The 19,693-nt window shown below is 34.3% G+C and overlaps 2 protein-coding genes across 8 annotated transcripts; both read left to right on the forward strand.

The window, feature by feature from the left end:
- The first annotated feature begins 649 nt into the window (after window positions 1-649).
- LOC147407508 (uncharacterized) lies at window positions 650-10,293 on the forward strand. Of its 7 annotated transcripts, none has more exons than XM_086436126.1 (15): window positions 653-1,134; window positions 1,342-1,383; window positions 3,400-3,493; window positions 4,479-4,756; window positions 4,834-5,139; window positions 5,244-5,366; window positions 5,447-5,770; window positions 5,852-5,956; window positions 6,041-6,298; window positions 6,379-6,581; window positions 6,691-6,861; window positions 6,957-7,061; window positions 7,141-7,306; window positions 7,408-7,522; window positions 9,535-10,293. In XM_086436126.1, exons 1-14 carry the CDS (start codon window positions 895-897, stop codon window positions 7,492-7,494), a joined length of 2,502 nt encoding a protein of 833 aa, XP_086292252.1. In that variant the 5' UTR covers window positions 653-894; the 3' UTR covers window positions 7,495-7,522; window positions 9,535-10,293. The 7 variants fall into 7 exon arrangements, with proteins under 7 accessions (XP_086292256.1, XP_086292254.1, XP_086292252.1 ...); XM_086436125.1 differs by lacking the exon at window positions 9,535-10,293 and adding an exon at window positions 9,164-9,513; XM_086436127.1 differs by lacking the exon at window positions 9,535-10,293 and adding an exon at window positions 7,756-8,552.
- Window positions 10,294-15,420: 5,127 nt separating this feature from the next.
- LOC147407509 (proline-rich protein 2-like) lies at window positions 15,421-19,019 on the forward strand. The gene is made up of 3 exons (XM_086432606.1): window positions 15,421-15,450; window positions 17,002-17,122; window positions 17,983-19,019. Exons 1-3 carry the CDS (start codon window positions 15,421-15,423, stop codon window positions 18,738-18,740), a joined length of 909 nt encoding a protein of 302 aa, XP_086288732.1. The 3' UTR covers window positions 18,741-19,019.
- Window positions 19,020-19,693: the final 674 nt, after the last annotated feature.

Raw genomic sequence — 19,693 nt, forward strand, 5'->3', positions numbered from 1 at the left:
ACCCCACCCACGCCAGGTTGATCGGGTTGGCTTATACTTCATTAGTATTAGATAATTTAGTAATGATGATGACTTACATAAAGATAAGTTGTATATAAAAAAGAATGGTTCATGTTTGGCATCTTACTATTTGCCTTACATATTTATTCTCACATGGGTTAAAATTTTTGGAATGGGCAAATTATTATTATTATTATTATTTTTGTGAGGATGATCTCTATAAAGTTTTGCAATTGGCTGATTTTTTGTGAAGATGATCTCTATGGTGAGGAGATCATCCTCATACAGCCTATTTCGAAACTTCAAAAACTTATGTTTACAAGTAGAAGAATCAGGGACTGTCCATCTTTTGTAAAACCACTTTTGATAGGGTTAGAGAAAAAAAAAAAGAGTTAAAGCTATTTTTAAATTATAACCAGATTATGTTTGGGTTGGAACAAATCGAACAAACTGATGTCTATGCCCGAACCCAGCCCGGTTTGGTCCGGTCAAAACTTTTTGTCCCAGATCTGGACCCAAACCCTAATTAACTGTGCCCAAACCTGACCCAAGGTCAGGTTAAGCCCATCGGGTTCGGCCCGCCCAAGTTGCAGCCCTACTTAATCTACGTTGTTGTTTGCTTGTATCGGTTGTATGCTTGTATGCGCAAGGTTTTGATCTTTCGTCTGGTTTATGAGATTTTAGGTCTTCGCGAGCGGCTTTTTTTTTTTTTTTTTTCTTCCTCTCGAGAGCCAAAGAAACCAACAAGTCTCCAATCCATCTCTCATGAAGTTTTCATTCTCCATTTTGAAATCAGTCTCTATCTATTATTCCGTTTAGGGTGTTCATCTCTTATTCTGATTTTGCAAAGAAGTAAACAAGTAGAATCGACTAAATCTAGTTCAGAAGCAGAGAATGAAGCAGAAGAGGAGTATTATCAGCAACACTTCCTTCAATGGCAACTTCAATGATGATGAGTTAGAGGTGACTGAAATCCTTCACCGCCTACATCCTCTTATCCTTAAACCTAAAAGCGCTAAAAGAAAACGATCTGCAATCATTTCGAATCCGTCCCATGGCAAGAGATCCAGCTTGAGCAATCTCAAGACCTCAAATCCTGCAAACCCTAGAAGAAAAACTCCTCCCAAAAATAAGGTAGCAGCATCTCTTTTACTTCATTCTCTTACTGGGTTGTCCTTTTTTGATGTTTGAACAAACGGGTTTGATTTGGTGCTCTCTTCTATTTATTTGTTTTTTTCATGTTTGTGAAGGTTTGGGGGTTTTTTTTTGGTAAGTAAAGGTTTGTTTTTGTTGATTAGTGAAGGTTTGGGGTTTTGACTGTTTCTTCTTTTTTCTTTGTAGAGGATCGAAGAATTGAAGGCAATGGAACAAGGATGTGAGTTGGTAAGTTTAAATTTTAGTTATTTACATATTTAAACTCCCCCCGTCCTCCGGGTGATACTAGTGTACCTGTGGATTCAAGCCAAAACGAAATTGTAGAGAAAAGCATCAAGAGAGTACACGCCAGTTTTAACTTGGAAAACCTCCTTATAAAAGGAGGAAAAATCATGTGCCTTTTGGCCAGTAAAAAATGAAAAAATATTGCAACCTTTTCAGAATCAATCTGACCAAAAGATTAAAAACCTTACAACTTTTCTTGATCACGAAAAATATCAAATCCAATGCCACCACCTTGAAATTTATTCAACGTTTTCTCTTGAGATCTTTTTCAATCCGAAATTTCTTTGGCTTCAAGCAAAATCCGAAATCACTTCGGCAATACCACAAAAAGGACTTTAGACATCAATTATTTTTCTAGAATAGACATTGGTTCTTGATAAGTTGACATCTAAAGTGCTTTTTCGTGTGGAAGATATGGTGGGGAAATATTGCATAATTTTTTGTAAAACTGATGTCTAAAGCTTTAACAATAGACATCAATTTTCATAAAATTGATGTCTATTGTTGGAGCCTTTAGACATCAGTTTTAGATTCACGGATGTCAAAACTTTTTACAATAAAACCATGATGAAAAATGATGTCTATTGTTAAAGCTTTAGACATCAGTTTTAGATTCACGGATGTCAACTTTTTACAATAAAACCATGATTGAGATAAGAACCTCAATCTAACTCTCTTTTACTCTTATCTTCCTCAAATTCCTCTCTACTCTAACACTCATAAATCTCACAAATCGAGCATAAAACCCTAGTCCTTGTTGTCTACTTCTTCTTCCTCGTTGGCTCACACATGGGAAACCCTAACCCTTGTTGCCATGGTTCATTCTGGACAACGACTCTTAAACCTAAGTCTCTTGGTTTTCTTTTTGCTTGGATCGTGTTTGTGAAGATTTAGGATGTATAAAGTCGATTTTTCATGGTTTAAATTGAATCTGAATTTTTTTTTGATAAGTATAAATTTATTGCCACAAGGAAAAAACTTACAAAAGGCAGTCGAGATGAGTCAGATGACCAACCAAAAGAAAAAAAAACACAAAAAAAAACTCCTCACTCACTCAATAGGCATCCCAACTGAAAACAAATTCCTAAAAAAAAAGCGCCCTAAAAACTCTTGACAAAGCTTGCACCAAAAAATTAAAAGACCCAAAACATTAAACAGTAACTCTTGGCTGGAAGACTCAGCCCCTTTGAAGACTCTTTCATTCCTTTCCAACCACAACCCCTAGCAAACTGTGAAAGGAAGAAACTTCCACAGGATATTCTTCCTCCCAGAGAAAAAGGAAGGGTCCCAACTCTGAAACAAAGATTACACCAAACTAGGAACCACCCAGCATACCTTGAAAAGGAAAGGAAGGGGCCTACAAGGATACCGAACACTCACAATGCAATCAGTTTTTCTGGTTAAATCGGATCTGAATTTTTTTTCTCAAAGACGATGCAATAGGTTATGGTCTATATCAAATCTGAGATTTTTTTCAAGATGATCCAATCGGTTCTTCATGGTTTAAATCAAATCTGGATTTTTTAGATGATCAAGTCAGTTTGCTTTATGGGCCCATTACATGCAAGGTTGAGTTTCTATTTTAGAAACCTTGTATTCCAGGTTATCAAGTTGATTCAATATTAAAAAGGATTTTTGTTTCCCGAGTCTTGGTCAATCAATCATCTGAGTGTGAGATTATTTTTGTAGTTTTGTATTCTGCTGCTCTGAAAGTGAGATTATTCTCATGTGTGGTCATGAGAATTAATTTCTTCTACCTATCAAGAGAAGAATTATTTACTCACAGAGTTATGACATAAATTATTCCATAAGATCTGAGCACTACAAGTTTGATCAAGAATGTCATGGTCTTGTTCTATTATTATTATCTTAAGGTTGTTTGGTTCCACTTAGTGTCGTTGTCCTAAGCTTGTTTGGCTCCGCTGTTGTATTAAAGATATTTTACCATTCTTTCCACAGCCAGAACATATTTGTAGTGATACCACACTTCCTCAAGAAGGGGCAATTGTTGCTGCCCCTGTCTTCAAGTTGATGGTAGAATCACAAGTTAAAGGTAATTCCATTCTAAACACATTTTTTTCAAATTGATGTGGTAAATTATTGTGGAACTGAGTTCTCGCTCTAAAAAAGTGTAGACTGTTTTGTACAAGAAAATTATACCCAATTACCCATAATGATGCTTGTGTATGCCTGGGATAAACAAAGAAGAAAAGAAAATGAGCCATGACAGAGAGTTGGGTAGCAATTGCAGATTTCCGATTGTACCAGTTAGTTATTTTATTAAATCTTTGGAATTTTTTCTTTTTATTGTCAGTAAATATATAAATAGTACATTGTAACTGATCTTTCTTACTGTAAAAAACCTAGCAATTTTATTAAATTTGGCTTGATTTTCTTTCATAAAAAAATATTATTGTAGCTTAGAAAACTAGAACTCAAAGCAAGGTACCAGTGCGTTGGAGAAGATAAATGTATCCTCATCCATCTCCTGGACTTGGGGGAAATAAGATTTTTTATCATTGTTTTTTCATACCAATGTCCATGCCCATATCCTTATCTTGGCATGTTAGCTTCAAGCAATTGATATTTGCACAAACTGTGAAGGGATCATAAATATGTGATCCCAACACACACAAGTTAGGAGTTTGTTGTTGTACTTTCCAAATTGACCAACAGTACACTAATTGGAAAGGACTGTGAGAACTTTCTTTTGATGATAAGAACTAAACATTGATATGTTGATAAGAAAATGACCCATTTAATGAAATGGCATCCGTGGTAAGAAAATCTTCTTCATAAAAAATCAGGTCTTGACTCATCTCCATACTATACTGAACTATTATTTTGTTAAATTTTTGATAAAATTCTGAACAGCAGATCTGAATTATTCGTCTCCATAGCTCACTTTTGGAGAGATTTCAATTTTTTTTAATAAAGTAATATCCAGAATTATTCTTTTGTATCTAATGATGTGTTTTTGTTTATAAAAAATTGTTTACTCTAAACACTAATTTGATAATGTTATTAATTCTTTGCAGTAATGGATCAACATGATGGTGATGCTAGTAAGCGGTCTCATTCAGATGTCCCTAGCAGCAATAAGAAACGTACTAGGGGGTCCACGAAGCTATCTAAAATCATTGGAAAAGAAAAGAAGAGAGTGGATTACAACACCCTAGGACAACCCATAGGGGATGTAGCGTCTTCGCTCGCAAACTATCTTGGGGTTGTGGCACGCAATATGGTGCCAATCAATATTTCAAACTGGCACAAGGTATCTAAAGAGTTGAAAGAAAAACTTTGGACAATAGTACAGGTAAATCAAGAATCTCATTACTTTTAATAATATGTCAAAATGATTATTTAAATAACTATCATGATGTATTTTTATAGGAAAATTACGAGGTAGATTTAAAATCTAAAAAGAAAGTCATCAGTGATATTGGAGTGAAGTGGAGATATTTCAAATCAGTTCTGACCACAGAACATGTCATTCCATTCATCGATGAGCTTAAAGTTCTCCAGAAACCTCCAGAGATCTACAACTTCATAGAGCAATCAGTTTGGGAGGAGTTTGTAAAATCCAGACTGACTGAAGAATTTCAGGCAATGAGACAGGCTTCGAAGAAGAGTCAATCAAAAAATATTTACACCCATAGAATAAGTAGAAAAGGATATGCTGGGTTGACTGAAGAATTGGTAGATACTTATTCTTTGAAGTAGTTTAATATATTCATTTACTTATAACTAGTTATAAGATGAATATAACATGTTAATGATTTCTGTTTATTTCTTGGTAACAGAAACAAAACGGTGAAATTCCACATGAAGGAAAGATTGACAGGTGCCTTCTTTGGAAGAAGGCACGTCAAGATAAAGATGGACAATATGTTAACTCTGCCACTAAAGAAAAGGCAGATAAAATGGTAGGTAGTCTATGTGCATCAATAGCATAAAATTAATGCTCGGTATTAATTTAATATTATTTCTTTAATTTTTTGTGTAGGATGAATTGCTAAAAGCTGCCGAGGATGGAAGCTTAAGCAACATTGCAAATAATGACATACTGTCTCAAGCTTTAGAGACACCTGAACATCCTGGGCGTGTAAGAGGGGTAGGCCATTTTGTCACCCCGTCTGCATTCTTTAATACCCCAAGAAGAGGATCAACTCAATATGTGGCTAATCTTGAGGTGGAAATTGGGGGTATGAAATCACGATTGGGTTCTACAGTGGAATTAGTTTGTCAACTACGAGATAGACTCGATTCAATGGGAGGTCAAGGATTTAAGGAACCAGAGATGGGATCGTATCTTGATGATAACATCCCGGTATGCATGTACCTTATATCGGAGTACGACCAATATTTATGTAACTACATTAATTAATACACATTGTTTGTTCTTGTATAGGTTAGTGACAATAATAGTAGATCGAAGAGATCGTCAATCAATTTATCTCCATCATTTCCTAGCAATGATATGCCACCTGCGGATCCCACCCCTAAAATGGAAAATGTGCGTGTCTATACCACAGCCAGCAACTAGCTAATAAATGTGAGGTTATTCATTAGTTTTAATCTCATAACTTTCCTTTTGTAGGGCAAGCCATGTCGAATGGCGTTGGGTTTTTCGAGTAACATTGTTGCTCGAGGATTGTGTTTTGAAAGTCAGCCCAATCAAACCATCCATAGCAGAACATTGGAGGAGGGCAATGTTTGTGTATCAGTACAAGTTGTTGTACAAGCAAATGCCCTTCTCCCTTTCCCAATAGAGGACGAGATGACAACTGTGCAAGATGCAATCGGGTCCATTGTTGCTTGGCCTAGAAGCCTTGTTCTAACAGTTTTCGAGGAAGAGGTAACATGCAAAAAAACCCTGGAGTTGTATTTGTTCTTATTTTGTTCAAGTAACACTTAATTAATTAGTTACCATGTTAGGTGCAAAAATTACCAGAGGCGGATATCTTCGTTGCCCGTTTTGGCGACGATATGAAAAGACTTTGGGAACGAAATAAGGAATTTGAGATCGAATTATCACTATGCTCTGGTGATCCTTTTGAATTCCATCTGTCTATGGAAGATATTTGTCAGGTAGTTGATTACGCACCCTTGTCAAGTACATGCATCACCGTATATACAGGGTGCGTTGGTTGTTAATTAGTTCTTTAATAATATTAACTTTTTGGTGTTTGTCCTTACTAATGGTGGATTTTCTTACTTTTCCTTTTTTTTTTTTATCTTGTTTTTCAGCAAACTATATGATGATATGGTGATAAAAGGCATTGAAGACTTGTTTGTTTTGGTTAATCCATCTCAAGTCAATGAAAAATTTTATAAAAAGATGGGGGCGCCCGAATATATAGCACATGTTATAAACAGAACTCCTGACTATAAGTGGATTCTTATTCCATTAAACATAGGGTAAATATATTAATTATCGATTCCTTTTTTCCATTTACAATTTATTTTCATATATTGTACATTGTTTAATTTTTTTTTCACTAATTCAAATGTAGGTTTCATTGGATCCTTGTAGTGATCTCATTAATGGCAAGGACAATCTATACTCTTGATTCGATTAGAAAAGAAATCCGTCCAGACATTAAGAAGTTGATGACAGAGTATGTTTTTAGGTTTTTAGATTTTTAAAATATAGAATCGATTTGTATAGTTTATAATAATCAACTTTCTTTTTTGAAGGGTATTTAAAATTCTAAAAGATGCTGGGAGAACTTGGGGTCAAGACTTTGTTTGGAGATCTGTTAAAGTCCCAAAACAAAAAGATAGTGTTGCTTGTGGCTTTTATGTCATGAGATTTATGAAGGAGATAATCAAAGACGAGAGAAATAAATCGATCATAGATTTGGTTAGTACTTTGTATGCCTTATATGCTTTTTAATTATACTGTTTTATATTTCAATTAGATTATTACGTCAATTAACTTATCATTTTCTATATCTTGAACAGTTCGATGGTTGTAAAACCCAATACAACAAACAAGAAATAGATGAGGTTAGAAATGAGTGGGTGGTTAAGGTTTCTGAACTTATATGATCGTATAGATCTCTTGTCAAAATTTAAGGTATGTAACAAGAATTAAAGTAATCGTCAGTTCGATGGTATACTTTGCTCATTATTTGTTCTTTGTTTAGATGAGTTATTTGGATGGTTAATTTCTCATATTAAAAAAAATACTGACCATTAAATATGAAATTGGCAACTTCTTTGCTGCCCGTTTTACTTTCTCATGTTGGTTTAGTCTTGTAATATTCATTTGGTGTCATATGTTCGTAACTTTTTTTTTATCGAAACCAGTGTGGTGAATGCAAGTTCTTCAGCAATTTGCTGTCAGAGTTGATACGCTCCTTTTGCAATATGTATGATATTCAAAGAGGCTGTGATGTTACCCTCATAGTTTTTTGTGAAAAATGTAAGGTTCTTAGTACAAAAGCTATCTTTCTACATAAGATTCGAAAACATTATTGAAATTATACTATTTTTTGAAATTCAGAACATTTATCTAATAAAAATTCAAAACTATTTTGGTTTCAATTTATGGATTGTAACTTTTATGAATGACCAATACCTTTGGCCAAGCCTCAAAAGTTTGGGAGAAAGCATAACACAACTTTTAGTTGTTAGAAAGTTCAACAAATTGTCCTCTATTGAAATATGGGGAGATGTTGCTGACCAAAAATTTCCTTGTGTGGATTCTGGCTGCCTTCTTGTGATTTTCTAATATGAAACAATCCTTGGTTGATTGAAGGGAACTGATATACGATACCCCCTTGTATTGGTCTACATGTCCCTGGTCCAGCGATGTGGACCAGTACAAGTTCAAGTATACCCTAAGTTGGCCAAGGAGACAAATCTCCTTTTAAGTGACTTAGATGCCGACATTGTTTGAACAACTGTGGGCTGCACTGCACTTGAGGAGTTAGGCTGTTCTTACCTCAAGTATAATTTGAATTCTGTCATGGTTAATTCAGGAATCTTTATTAACTAGGAATTACTATCTTTGCAGTCTGCATCACTTTATTTGTTGTGGCAGTTTTCCTTTCATATTTGGAACCATAACTGAGTTATTGTCTTTTAATTTCATTCCCATATCACAACAGCTAGTTCCACAGCTAAGAAAAATAAGGGACTGGGGGTTATTACTGCCGGTAAAGCCTTCATGTCTCAATGTTCAAATTGAGTGGAACCTCAACTAGATTTGTTTTCGGACTTATTATCTATTAATTTTAGAAATGGCATTTGGCCTTTTCAGATGGAGTTGGATTTTTTACAGCTACAAGTAAACACAGAAAGGTAGCTACTTTTTTTTAGAAAGCGTATATTGCCACACCAATTTTGCAAATTCTTTCGTGATTTTCATATATATGAATTGGGGTAGCATTACAAAAGTTGATGTGGCAATATAATCTCTCTTATTATATCATGGATCTAAGTTATTATTTTTGCAATCATTATGGTGGTGGTTGTTAATGTTGTGGTTGCTACTACTATTGTATTTCCAAAAATCCCAGGGATCTTGGTTACTCTTGCATGAAATTTTCATTTTCTCAAATTCCAAATGTGGCTTAACTATTCCATGGAGTGAAAAAAAAATAGTAGAATTATTTCTGCATTTGAAATTGGATTTTGAATATATGGAATTTTATTTATTTTTCTTATTTGTTTTAATTTGGTTGTCTGGGATACCTAAAATGCTTTTTGTTAGGGAACATGTGCGGTTCGCCTACTTATATTCGTTGATTCTGTGTACCATTGAATGATGGATCTTGTACATATCACACTTGTATAAGTGGAATTCGTAGTTTGTGTTGTTGCTGCTGAGTATTATTCTCAAAGAAGAAAAGAAGCTCGAGGTCATGGCATTTGATTATTATATTTTGGGCTGACATGGTGGTGGTGGTGTTTTTTCTTCTTCTTTCCGTGGTTACCGTTGACAGTACGTTCTTTGTTTTTGTGTCCTAATGTCAAATTGCAGATGTTGGGCCCAGTTTGGATATGTTTTTTTAGCAAACTTTTGTTGCCAATATATTCTCTGTCAAAGCTGTAAGGTATTTTAAATATGATCTCAACTTGCAGATTGGATATAAAGGGAGATAATCTTCAGCCCGAAGCAAAAAAAGTGCATCACTTTGATGGTCCAAGCCCCTCATCATTCACGAATAGAAAAGAAAAATATATATTTGTCGTCTTACACAGGGAATAACAGGCAGGGGCGGAGCTAGTAAGGAGACATTGGGGGCAATTGCCCCCATTCAAACATTTTTTTTGGACATTTTAGATACCCTTGAATTTATGCTTAAATTTAAGATACCCCTGCATTTTGAACTACTGACATGCCCTGTTTGACCCTGTTGCCCTCACTCCCTCATCTTCCTCCAATTTTTGCCCCCTCCCTCTCCGGTTAACTATAAGTTTGCCCCCCACTAAAAGAAAATCCTGGCTCCGCCCCTTACAGCAAGTGTACCCAAGAGGGGAAAGAAAGGTAAATTTGACACAAATATTTGTGTGTCACATATCCATAGGACCAAACAAGCTATTTTGTGTAAAATATATTCCGTTCATTCATGGCGTTTAGTTTAGTTGAAGATACAAAATGGAAGAACTGGTTTTTCTTTCTTTTCTCAAACTATGATTAAGCATTGGGCGCCTGTATTAACAATCGATGATCCGTGAAGCTGTCTAATCAAATTACAAAACCAGGTGGCATTGTCGAGCATCACTTACGTTTCAGCTGTTCCAAATCCATTAGGTCACAGTACTTTCTTATTATTATTATTATTTTTTAAAGTATAATTCAATCTTCAAAGTATTTGGTGGCATAGGTGTCAACTTTTTTCCCATTCACGTCCTTTTCCGTCAAAATTTAGACATCCTCCTTGATCGTGGTATTCTCTTATAAATTAATAAAATGATCTGAATAACTTTATCTTCGGCCTCAAGATTATCTTCTTCAAACTTTCAACCTAAAGAACAAGATAAGAGAAGTTGAACATGGAATCTATTTTTCAAAGGAGTCGAAGATGAGGTCAAATAAGTTAAATTCCTTTTCTAGATTTTATTATACTAACTAGAAAGTCTCACTCGGTAATACTCGGCTGATGTGTTGGGATACATAATGCACATCTTTATGTATTTTTGTATATTGAGGAAACAGATCTATGGTTCACATCAGCTGAGTGAAAACTTTCTAGTTAGAAAATCATTATTCTTTATTTAAATAGGAATTTAACATAGGTTTTTTTTTTTTTTTTCATTGTAAAAATCAACTAATAAGCACAAAAAATAATTTGACAAGAAATTTCCTAATGACTGAGGTTTTGATATAATTGACAAGCACAAAGCTATTGTGGTTGTTTTGAGCCAAATGTTTCACGAATTCTGAATAAGAAAATAATAATAATCCAAATTGGAACAAGAATGTGTTTCTGAGAAGAGACCCTAGAAAAAACTTCACAATCTAATAACTTTTGGAGAAAAGTCGGAAAATCTAATTGCAAAGGTTTACAGTAAAGTATTAATATTAATATTATTACAACCTTAGCATTCTAACTCTTTATTACTTATTAATTATACTATTTTTAAAAAGTCTATTAGTATAAATCTTGATGAACCAGCATTTATGTATAAAAGTAGAGGATCTGTTTGGGAAGTAAGAAGCCTCTTTGACATCTCTTGATCTGCGAAGACTTCTTTATGTGAAAATATATGTAGAATTCTCAACGTGAAAACATAGAGACAAAGGATTGACCTTTGAATAGAAAAAATAATGGATCTACAAGGTCCTAGATGAATTGGCTTATTTAAAAATAGTGTTATTCCCATCTCGTGTCTGGTACTACATGGTTTCACTCTGCAAGAACTTCGAATCATTCACTTGAAGTTCATCCTTTTTTATGATGAACGACTTGGCCCAATAGGGAAATCCCAATTCATTGGATGATTCATTTGCCCCAAAATGACTTGGCCCAATAGGGAAATCCCAATTCATTGGATCTTTCAATACAATCAAATAGATTACCACAAGGACACCATAGTCTAGGAGCTAGACTATGTGATTAAATAAATCCTCCTCTATTTGTTGCAGGTCGAGGGCTCCTCATCCTTCTCCTTCTTCAAATTTCGATTCGTATTTTTCATATAGAATCTCTGATCAACAATGGAACAAAATCCAATTTGCATCATATCTAAGGGATTCTTTAGTTCGAACCGAAGAGGCAATGTCTCTCGATCATTATCAAATTGACTAAAGTCTTTTTCTATCCATGAAGATCCAATCAGAATGCCTTCTATTTATAATAGGCCAGGAACTAGATCAGAATCATTCTCAACGAATCCATAAGAAGTGATCCAATTTTTTTCATCGGGTCCGGGTAGAGACCAAAGATCTTGAGCGACCGATCCGGCAGAAAAACTCAAAAGATAAAGAAGTATCGTTAATTTCTTCATGCTCGTTCCAAGCTCGAAGTACCATTTGTACAAATAAGAATCCCCTTCCTTACATGATTTCTTCTATACTATCTATAAAATTAACATAAAACGTACAATATTTCAAAAATATAAAAAAGACAAATCAAACTGATATTCCAAATTAATTAAAACTCAAGCTAAGCCTACTAGTGGGCCCACTTGGCTTTGGTTTACCTTAGATGCTCATGCATTAATCTCTCTGAGTTGGAAAAAAATCATCTCAAGGTGATTCAACCCCAAAATGCGAGGGAATAAATTGATCATGTTAACTTGGGAAAAAAGTTCAAACCAACTCATTAATCATAAACTTGAGCAAGTAATTCAGCTGTATATAATAATTTTGTGAACAAAAAATATAAATTTTATTTGTCTCTCTGATCTGATTCTACTCAACTCATTGAGCTTTTAAGTTTTAAAATAATGACTTTTAGTTGTGGGGATGAGAAGGTAATTGTGAGAAAATAGCATTATGAGGTGAAAAAATTATTTCGGCACTTGGGATCCATAGTGTTTTACACAAAATTTTGTTAAAATTGCTTAGTGATCCTTGATGAAAGATTTTCTTTCTAATTAGTCCTTGACTTTTAGGGGTAAGTTAAATAGTTCATTTAGTAAATCTCTCTTTTCAAATCAAATCGTGAACCTCACTCTAAACATTTCTCACGATTGAGATATCAAAATTGTTCTAATCATTCAAACTCACTATTTTCATCCAAAAAGATTAGATTTCCAATAGAAATTGCCCTAACTATTCAAATTTGATAATAAAATATTGAGCTTAAAAATAAAAATTGTCAACCTCGACATTAAAATCCACTTGTCTTTCTTTTTTTCTTTTTTCTTTTTTTCTTTTTGTGTGTGTAGTTTTTCCAAACTAAAATACATGGAAAGATCTACTTAAAACTTGACATAACGATTGTGTATGACTTCCAACCAAAAGAATCATACTTAATCTATTTTTATTAAAAAACAAAGTAACACAATTGAAAATCTTAGTTTTGTATATACATTTTCAAAATGCTTGAAAATGGTTTCTTCTTTTTTTTCATCGGAATGGAGTCTTCACAAACTCAATCAGGATATCGAAAATCCAATCTTTTTAGACAAAAATGGTGAGTTTGAATAGTTAGGACAATTTCAACATTTCAATTGTAAGAAATGTCTAGAGTGAGATTAACTACTAATTAGAAAAGAGGGATTTACTGAATAGACTATTTAGCAAATCCCTAAAAATCAAGGACTATTTAGAAAGAAAACCTTCCTCCATGGACCATTAAATAATTTTCCCTAAAGTTTTCCCAAAGAACGGTCTATTTTGAATCCATTTTGACCGAGTCAAAAGGCATCCGAATCACAAAGAAAAATCAATTGGGCGGTGTAGATCATTGTTCCAAGTCATCCGAGTCGAATCGGAATACCACATCCCATCTCACGAATCAACCTAAGTATCACGAGTGTACGGCATTGCAAACAAACCCTAATTTGTTTGTTTATATACTCCTAGACTTACATAATTTCTCTTCCTCAGGATCTAAAGCGCTTCGTTATCCTCTGTGTGTGTGTGTGTGTGTGTGTGTTAATTTTTTAAATCTTATGTGCAAAGTAGGGGATCGGATGGCAAGCAGTGACGAAATTTACTTTGAACAAAAGAAGCTCGCTTTCTAAGCCAGCGATGTTGTTTATCTTCCATGACTCTGATGCTTGCCTTTCTTTACTCCCATTTATATTTATTATTTTAGTTTCTATTTCTCAAAACCTTCCCTTGTCCGTCTCTCCCTAATATTTTATAATTTTTGATAATATTTTATTACTGTGATTATCTTTTTTTATTTTTTATTTACATAATATTGGGGATATTTGATTTCTTTTTTATTGAATTTTCCTATTTATTTTATGACTTAAGTGATCAACATATTCAATCATGGGGCCGCGTGATCGATTATGCAGAATGATTTTCCGATCTTAAATGATTATTGGTGTCTAATTTTTAGATGAAAGAGTAATTATTTATTTATTTACTTATATGTTAAACATCCCACTTTACAAAAATGGCTATTCAAGTCAAATCATACATGAAAGTACAATATGTGAAGGTCTCAAGTGAAATTTTATGTGATACTTTTATTTATTTATCTATATGTTGTGGGAATTCGAATAGTTCCTGACACAGGAATGAACAATCCTAAAGCAAATGAAATTCAATGAATTTTGTGATTTATTTTCCACATTGGTATACCATGTGTGGTAAATTTTACATGTGTTACTGAGATGGGCCATTACCAGCAACCAAACTTAAATTCTGAGCAAAAGGTGTTTACTAGGCAATCTAGGAAAAACGTATTGATAGTAATATTGGAAGAACGGACTATATAACAATGCAAATTCATAACTAACTTGGATTATGGCTTCTATGTATGAGGGAGCATTTTTTAGGTTTATGAGAGAGAGTGAGATTGCAACCTTATTTTCACTAGGGGTGCAATTTGGTCCTATCAAACCAATAGTTTTGGGTTGGTTTGGTTCAATTTGAAACAAGTTGTGATTTAGTTCTGGGTTTATAAAATGAAGAACCGATCAATTTGGTTCAGATCCTGTTCAAGGCCTGTATAGAATTGAACTTTATAAAATAAATAAATAAATAAATTTATTCAGTTGTATGGATTATTTTAGAAATTAAGATATAAATTAATGACTTCTTTATGAATATATTAATAATTTTTTAATGAATGGATTAATGATTTATGATATAATTTTTATTATTATTACAAATATGCCATTTCCAACTAAGTTTATAGGATATTGGCAACTCATGGAATTGAATCGAACAAAACTGACCTTAGTTTGGTTTGGGTTGGTTCGGTTCTATTGGCATTTCGATTATGGTTCTTATTTAGTGGAACCGACTTATGTTGGTTTGGTTCCGATTTAGCAACAAACTGAACCGAATTGCACCCTTAATTTTCATGGATATAGTGAAAAGGATCTCATCATCATAATCCGTGACATCAAGAAATTGTTGAACCATGTAAATCTTGTATTTCTTGACGTTTGTTTCATTGTATACATCTCTTGTTCTGTGGATCTGCACTCAAATTCTTTCAATGGTTAGATACCATTCCTGTGAAAGTGCCCTCCTAAGTGAGGAGTAAGTACAAAGGCTTCAATGGGCCTTGATGATGATGGATGGGGTAACCATTCGTTCGTTTTTACCAGGTAGGATCCTTGCAATTTAAAAGAAAATTTAATTAAAATTGAAGTTTCGTGATTCAAAATCAAATTTGTTGATTATTATTTCACAAAGAAACGTAACAAAATTGGATGTTTATTTGAATTTTAAATCAATAATACTGAGAGCTCTAGATTTGCAAAATAAGCCTATTTCTTACCATCATCTCATGTACCTTCCCAAATTTATGGGCAACAAAATGTATCATTAGTTTCTATTCTAAATTATATTGTCTATCATTGTCATTTTCATTATGAACCATTGACTCTATGACAGATCGACTGATAGAGAAAACCATGGTATGCCGATGCTTTGTTGTTGAAAATAAGAGAGCCATCAATGGTTACCAGAAAAACTCTATCGATATAATAAATGTGTAAATAGTTTGGTTTAGAATTTAAAACAAAGTTAGTCACATTAGTGGGTATGAGATTTGTTCAAAGAGTACAATTTGTGAAGATACGAGTGAAATTTTATCTCAATAATTCAAGATACTGTCAATTATTGGATCAATTGCATAGGATATGGCAAAGATAAGGCAATGCTCCTCAAAGTTTAATTATGGATTGTCTCCCCATGAAATGTTGAATTTTGATGATTGCTAGTTATTAGATTTGGGCGTTTTTTGGATTTTTGAATGTATTAGTTACCACCCAAATTAGAAAATAGACTTTAATCTAATTTATAAGAAAGAGAGGAGAACCCAAAAAAGATGTGATTTGAGTTGAGTGAGAATATATATATATATATATATATAAATACAAATGAACTAATCTAAGGCTTGATTTTAGTAAAATTGAATATATAGTTCCACACAAGTAGAAACTTTCACAAACTAGTTGGGTTAATTGGTAAGTTGGGTTAAGAAAGGAAGATCGTTAAAAGAAATTTAGTCGTTATCATCAACATCAATTAAGACTTATCTCAAAAATTGTGTATTGGTTTGATCAAGAACCATTCTTTCTATTATTGAAAGTGTCTTTTGTATTTGTTTTTAACTATCTTTATCCATGTTCTTTTGGATTTTTCTCCTACTCTTTTAGAATTTCAAAATTTTACATTTCTTCTAATATAATTGACCATCGTTGAAGTAACTAAATCATCTCTATCAAATTTTTTAGTATAATATCACCTATTATTCATACACTTTCTCGAATGGTTTCATTTCTAATTTATCTTAGTTATTTCATTTATCCAAGCTGTTCAATTTAACAAGACGTTTCTTGACTATACAACATTCAATTCTATAAAACATAGTTGATCTTATACCTGTCATAAAAGTATTTATTTAACATGATAAATATGCAATCAAATAGCCCTCCAAAAGTGACAAAATAATAAGAATCAAAATGATTTTTGAAGTTCAAGGTTGATGGCCTCCTAATATGGAAGAGGGGTTTCATGGGCTTTTCGTTGAAATCAAATGTCAGATTTACATTGGACCTCATGAGTTGCTCTTTATGTCTTCCTCTACTACATCACCACTTCTATTCTAAGGACATAGGAGGACCGAAAGATGGTGGCTTGTAATTGGGCCTCATTCAATGAAGAAATGTCCTCACAACAGAAAAATCGGTGAGCCTTGCTTGTCCCTCACACACTCACCGTCCACATGGTACCTAATCATTTCTAAGACTTTAAAGATTATTTTGGCTACTGCTTTTATTCCTCTCTAACCTCTTTATATAATAAGGCCTAAGGAACTAAAAACTTGGATCAAAGAAATAAGATAAATTAAATTCTAAGCTTACTTTCTCTTTATCTTTCTCCATTTCTTATCACTTGGGAAACATTTGGTTTTTCAATGCGGGGATCTTCCCTTTGGCACGAGGGCTCTTTTAGGCTTCTAGGTGACTTTACTGTTGATCGTGGGCTTCGGTTACTGTGACGATAAGTACGTTGAGGTTGTTGGCATTAGAGAATGTTCTGCCTGTGAACAGAACAATATTAAGAGTAGCCAGACTTTTTCAGGTACATTGTTAATAGAACCAGTGCAAGTATGTAATTAGTCTTCCTATAAGTAGAAATGGCACTCTTTGTTGAGCCCAGCTTACCAAATAATAATAATTTTAGAGGTAATTCCAAGCTTACCTCTAACAACTTGATCTGCAACTCTGATTGTAACTCCATTCCACTCAGTTCCAAACCAAGTCTAGGATAAATGCATGAAAGCAACCAAAAAAAAAAAAAATCCTTGCTTGGTGTCTTTTTGGTATAAAAATGTGCGGTCATTTCATGGATTTGGACCATGGAGCTACAATGAACGGTTACAATTGGTATCGCCTTATTGCACCGATTCAAGCCCAACCCCGTGATCCTCACCACCATCAAAGAATTTTTGTGGGTGGACAAAGGACCAGTATCCTTTAAGAGTCGTGCTGGGGTGACACAAATGGAGACACAAAGGTGACAAAATGATGTGGGGTCACGCACATTTCCGCGAGATACAAGTAAAAAGCATCTACAGTTATGTACATGCCACTACATCATTTTTGTCACCTTTGTGTCTCCGTTTGTGTCATTCATGCATTTTCCATCCTTTAATCATCCTTCTACTTTTCATTTGAGAAAGGACAAAGAAGCGAGGAAGATGGTGGGTGAATATGGGTTTCAGTGTGATGGGCCTTACTAGAAGACCTGCCCAATCATTTCATGCCTATATTTACTTGAACTACTCGGGCTTTATAGTGAGCCCAAGCTTGACCCAATTTTTAGAGCTCGTTAAGATCACTGTGCATAGTATTCCTTATTTGGTTGATCAAATTTGCATCTATAGACTATTAGCTTGTTAGAGAGACAATCTATGAATATTGTTTCGTTATTTCGTGCAGGGATTCATGTCATCATATCTTGCAAGGTTGCAGATGAAAAGTTCAAGACAAGAGGAGTCAGCAAGCTTGACGAAGAAGGAAAATTTATAGTAATCCTTCCCGGTGACATTGTTAAGGATGACAGACAGTTGAAGGAGGAATGCTCTGCACTCCTCCGAAGTGCATCAAGCATACCTTGTCCAACCAACAACGGTCTAGATACCTCAAAGATTATCTTCAAGTCCAAGGACAAGGAAAAATATACATTTGGCCCAGACAGAAAACTCTCATTCTCACCCATCACATGCACATCAGCCTTCTTATCAACTTATTACAAGCAACCCCATCTACCTAAGGTTCCTGAAAATCAGCCAGGGTACAAAACTTTACCCAAGCTTCACTTACCACCCTTGAAAATTTTTGCTCATCAATTAGGGTTTCCTCCTCTGCCAGTGTACAAAAAGCCACTCCTATCACCAATCCCAATATTCAAGAAACCACCTATCCCAAAATTTAAAAAGCCACCTATCTACAAGAAGCATCATCCTCGTTTTATAAAAAGCCAATTCTACCCATCCCTAAACTTCCTCATTTGCCTAAGCTTCCACCCATACCTAAGATCCCTCTCCCTCCTTTGCCTAAGCTTCCACCCAAACCTAAGATCCCTTTTAAAAAAAACTCTTCCACCTTTGCCCAAGCTCAAACCCATTCCACCTGTTAAAATTTTCCCTCCATTGCCTAAGCTTCCCGCATTTCCTAAGTTTCCCCCATTCCCATGATTTCTCCTCTCCTGAGTAATTCCCACAACCCCTAGTTTTATTATTGGACTCCTCTTCTCATCCTTAAGAGTACCTCTAAAGCCCCATATAGAAGTTAACAAATAAAAAACATGCTGGTATGTACTACTTTGTCACACATGTATCCTTAATGAGAGTATTTGCTTGAGAAACTAGTGGTGTAATGTAGTCTTCGAAGTAGAAACTGGAACCAATTTGGAAGAACATTGTTATCCCTCTTATTGTAACATAAGCGAATGTTATCACTTTTACATTGGGAATTTGGAGACTTGTAATGATAATAATAACTTTTTAATACCTCGATTAAAAAAAATTCATCATAATAATAATTTTAAGAATAGGAATCATTCACCTGTTTGATATTTTTGGGACTTGGCTTTGACGTTGATGGTAATGAATGTGCCTACAAGAATGATGGTATTACCCTATCTACAGTGTGCAAGTGAAACTGATTGGTGAAAAAGAGTCATCCAATCTAGAAAGCAACAGATTGAGATCTTAATGGAACTATTGAAAGGGTAAATTCATCAATTAGTGGAGGTAGTCACATGGAAACTTAACCATCAATGAAGGGAACCAAACAATTAAATGGAACCACTTTGAAAAAGAGTTGTGCTGGGGTGACACAGTATTTACTGCGATTTTCACAATGAGGACGTGGAGATGCGTACATAACCGTAGATGATTTTTACTCGTATCATGAGGAAACACATCTATGGTTATGTGCACATCCCACGTCAGACTTGTGAGAATCACAGTAAATACCCTGTGTCATTTCAGCATTTTCCTCTGAAAAATAATTAATTCTTCATCCAAGAAATGGAAGATTACAAGAAAAATGAAGCTTTAATAAAGAATCAGATGTCTAAACAAGTGAACGAGACTATAAACAGCTTGTACCAATGCATAACTAGTGACTTATTTCTTTACCATAC

The sequence above is a fragment of the Akebia trifoliata genome, chromosome 3, assembly GCF_017979445.1.
Source record: "Akebia trifoliata isolate Shusen 1 chromosome 3, ASM1797944v1, whole genome shotgun sequence".
In the NCBI taxonomy this organism is placed as follows: Eukaryota; Viridiplantae; Streptophyta; class Magnoliopsida; order Ranunculales; family Lardizabalaceae; genus Akebia; species Akebia trifoliata.

Bases quoted from the DNA above. Each gene is read 5' to 3' on its own strand.
- LOC147407509 (XM_086432606.1), top strand. From the start codon at position 15,421: ATGACAGATCGACTGATAGAGAAAACCATG. The intron at 15,451-17,001 runs GTATGCCGATGC...TTAGGCTTCTAG, and splicing joins GACTGATAGAGAAAACCATG to GTGACTTTACTGTTGATCGT. The intron at 17,123-17,982 runs GTACATTGTTAA...TATTTCGTGCAG, and splicing joins GAGTAGCCAGACTTTTTCAG to GGATTCATGTCATCATATCT.
- LOC147407508 (XM_086436126.1), top strand. From the start codon at position 895: ATGAAGCAGAAGAGGAGTATTATCAGCAACACTTCCTTCAATGGCAAC. The intron at 5,140-5,243 runs GTAGATACTTAT...TCTTGGTAACAG, and splicing joins CTGGGTTGACTGAAGAATTG to AAACAAAACGGTGAAATTCC. The intron at 7,307-7,407 runs GTTAGTACTTTG...TATCTTGAACAG, and splicing joins ATAAATCGATCATAGATTTG to TTCGATGGTTGTAAAACCCA.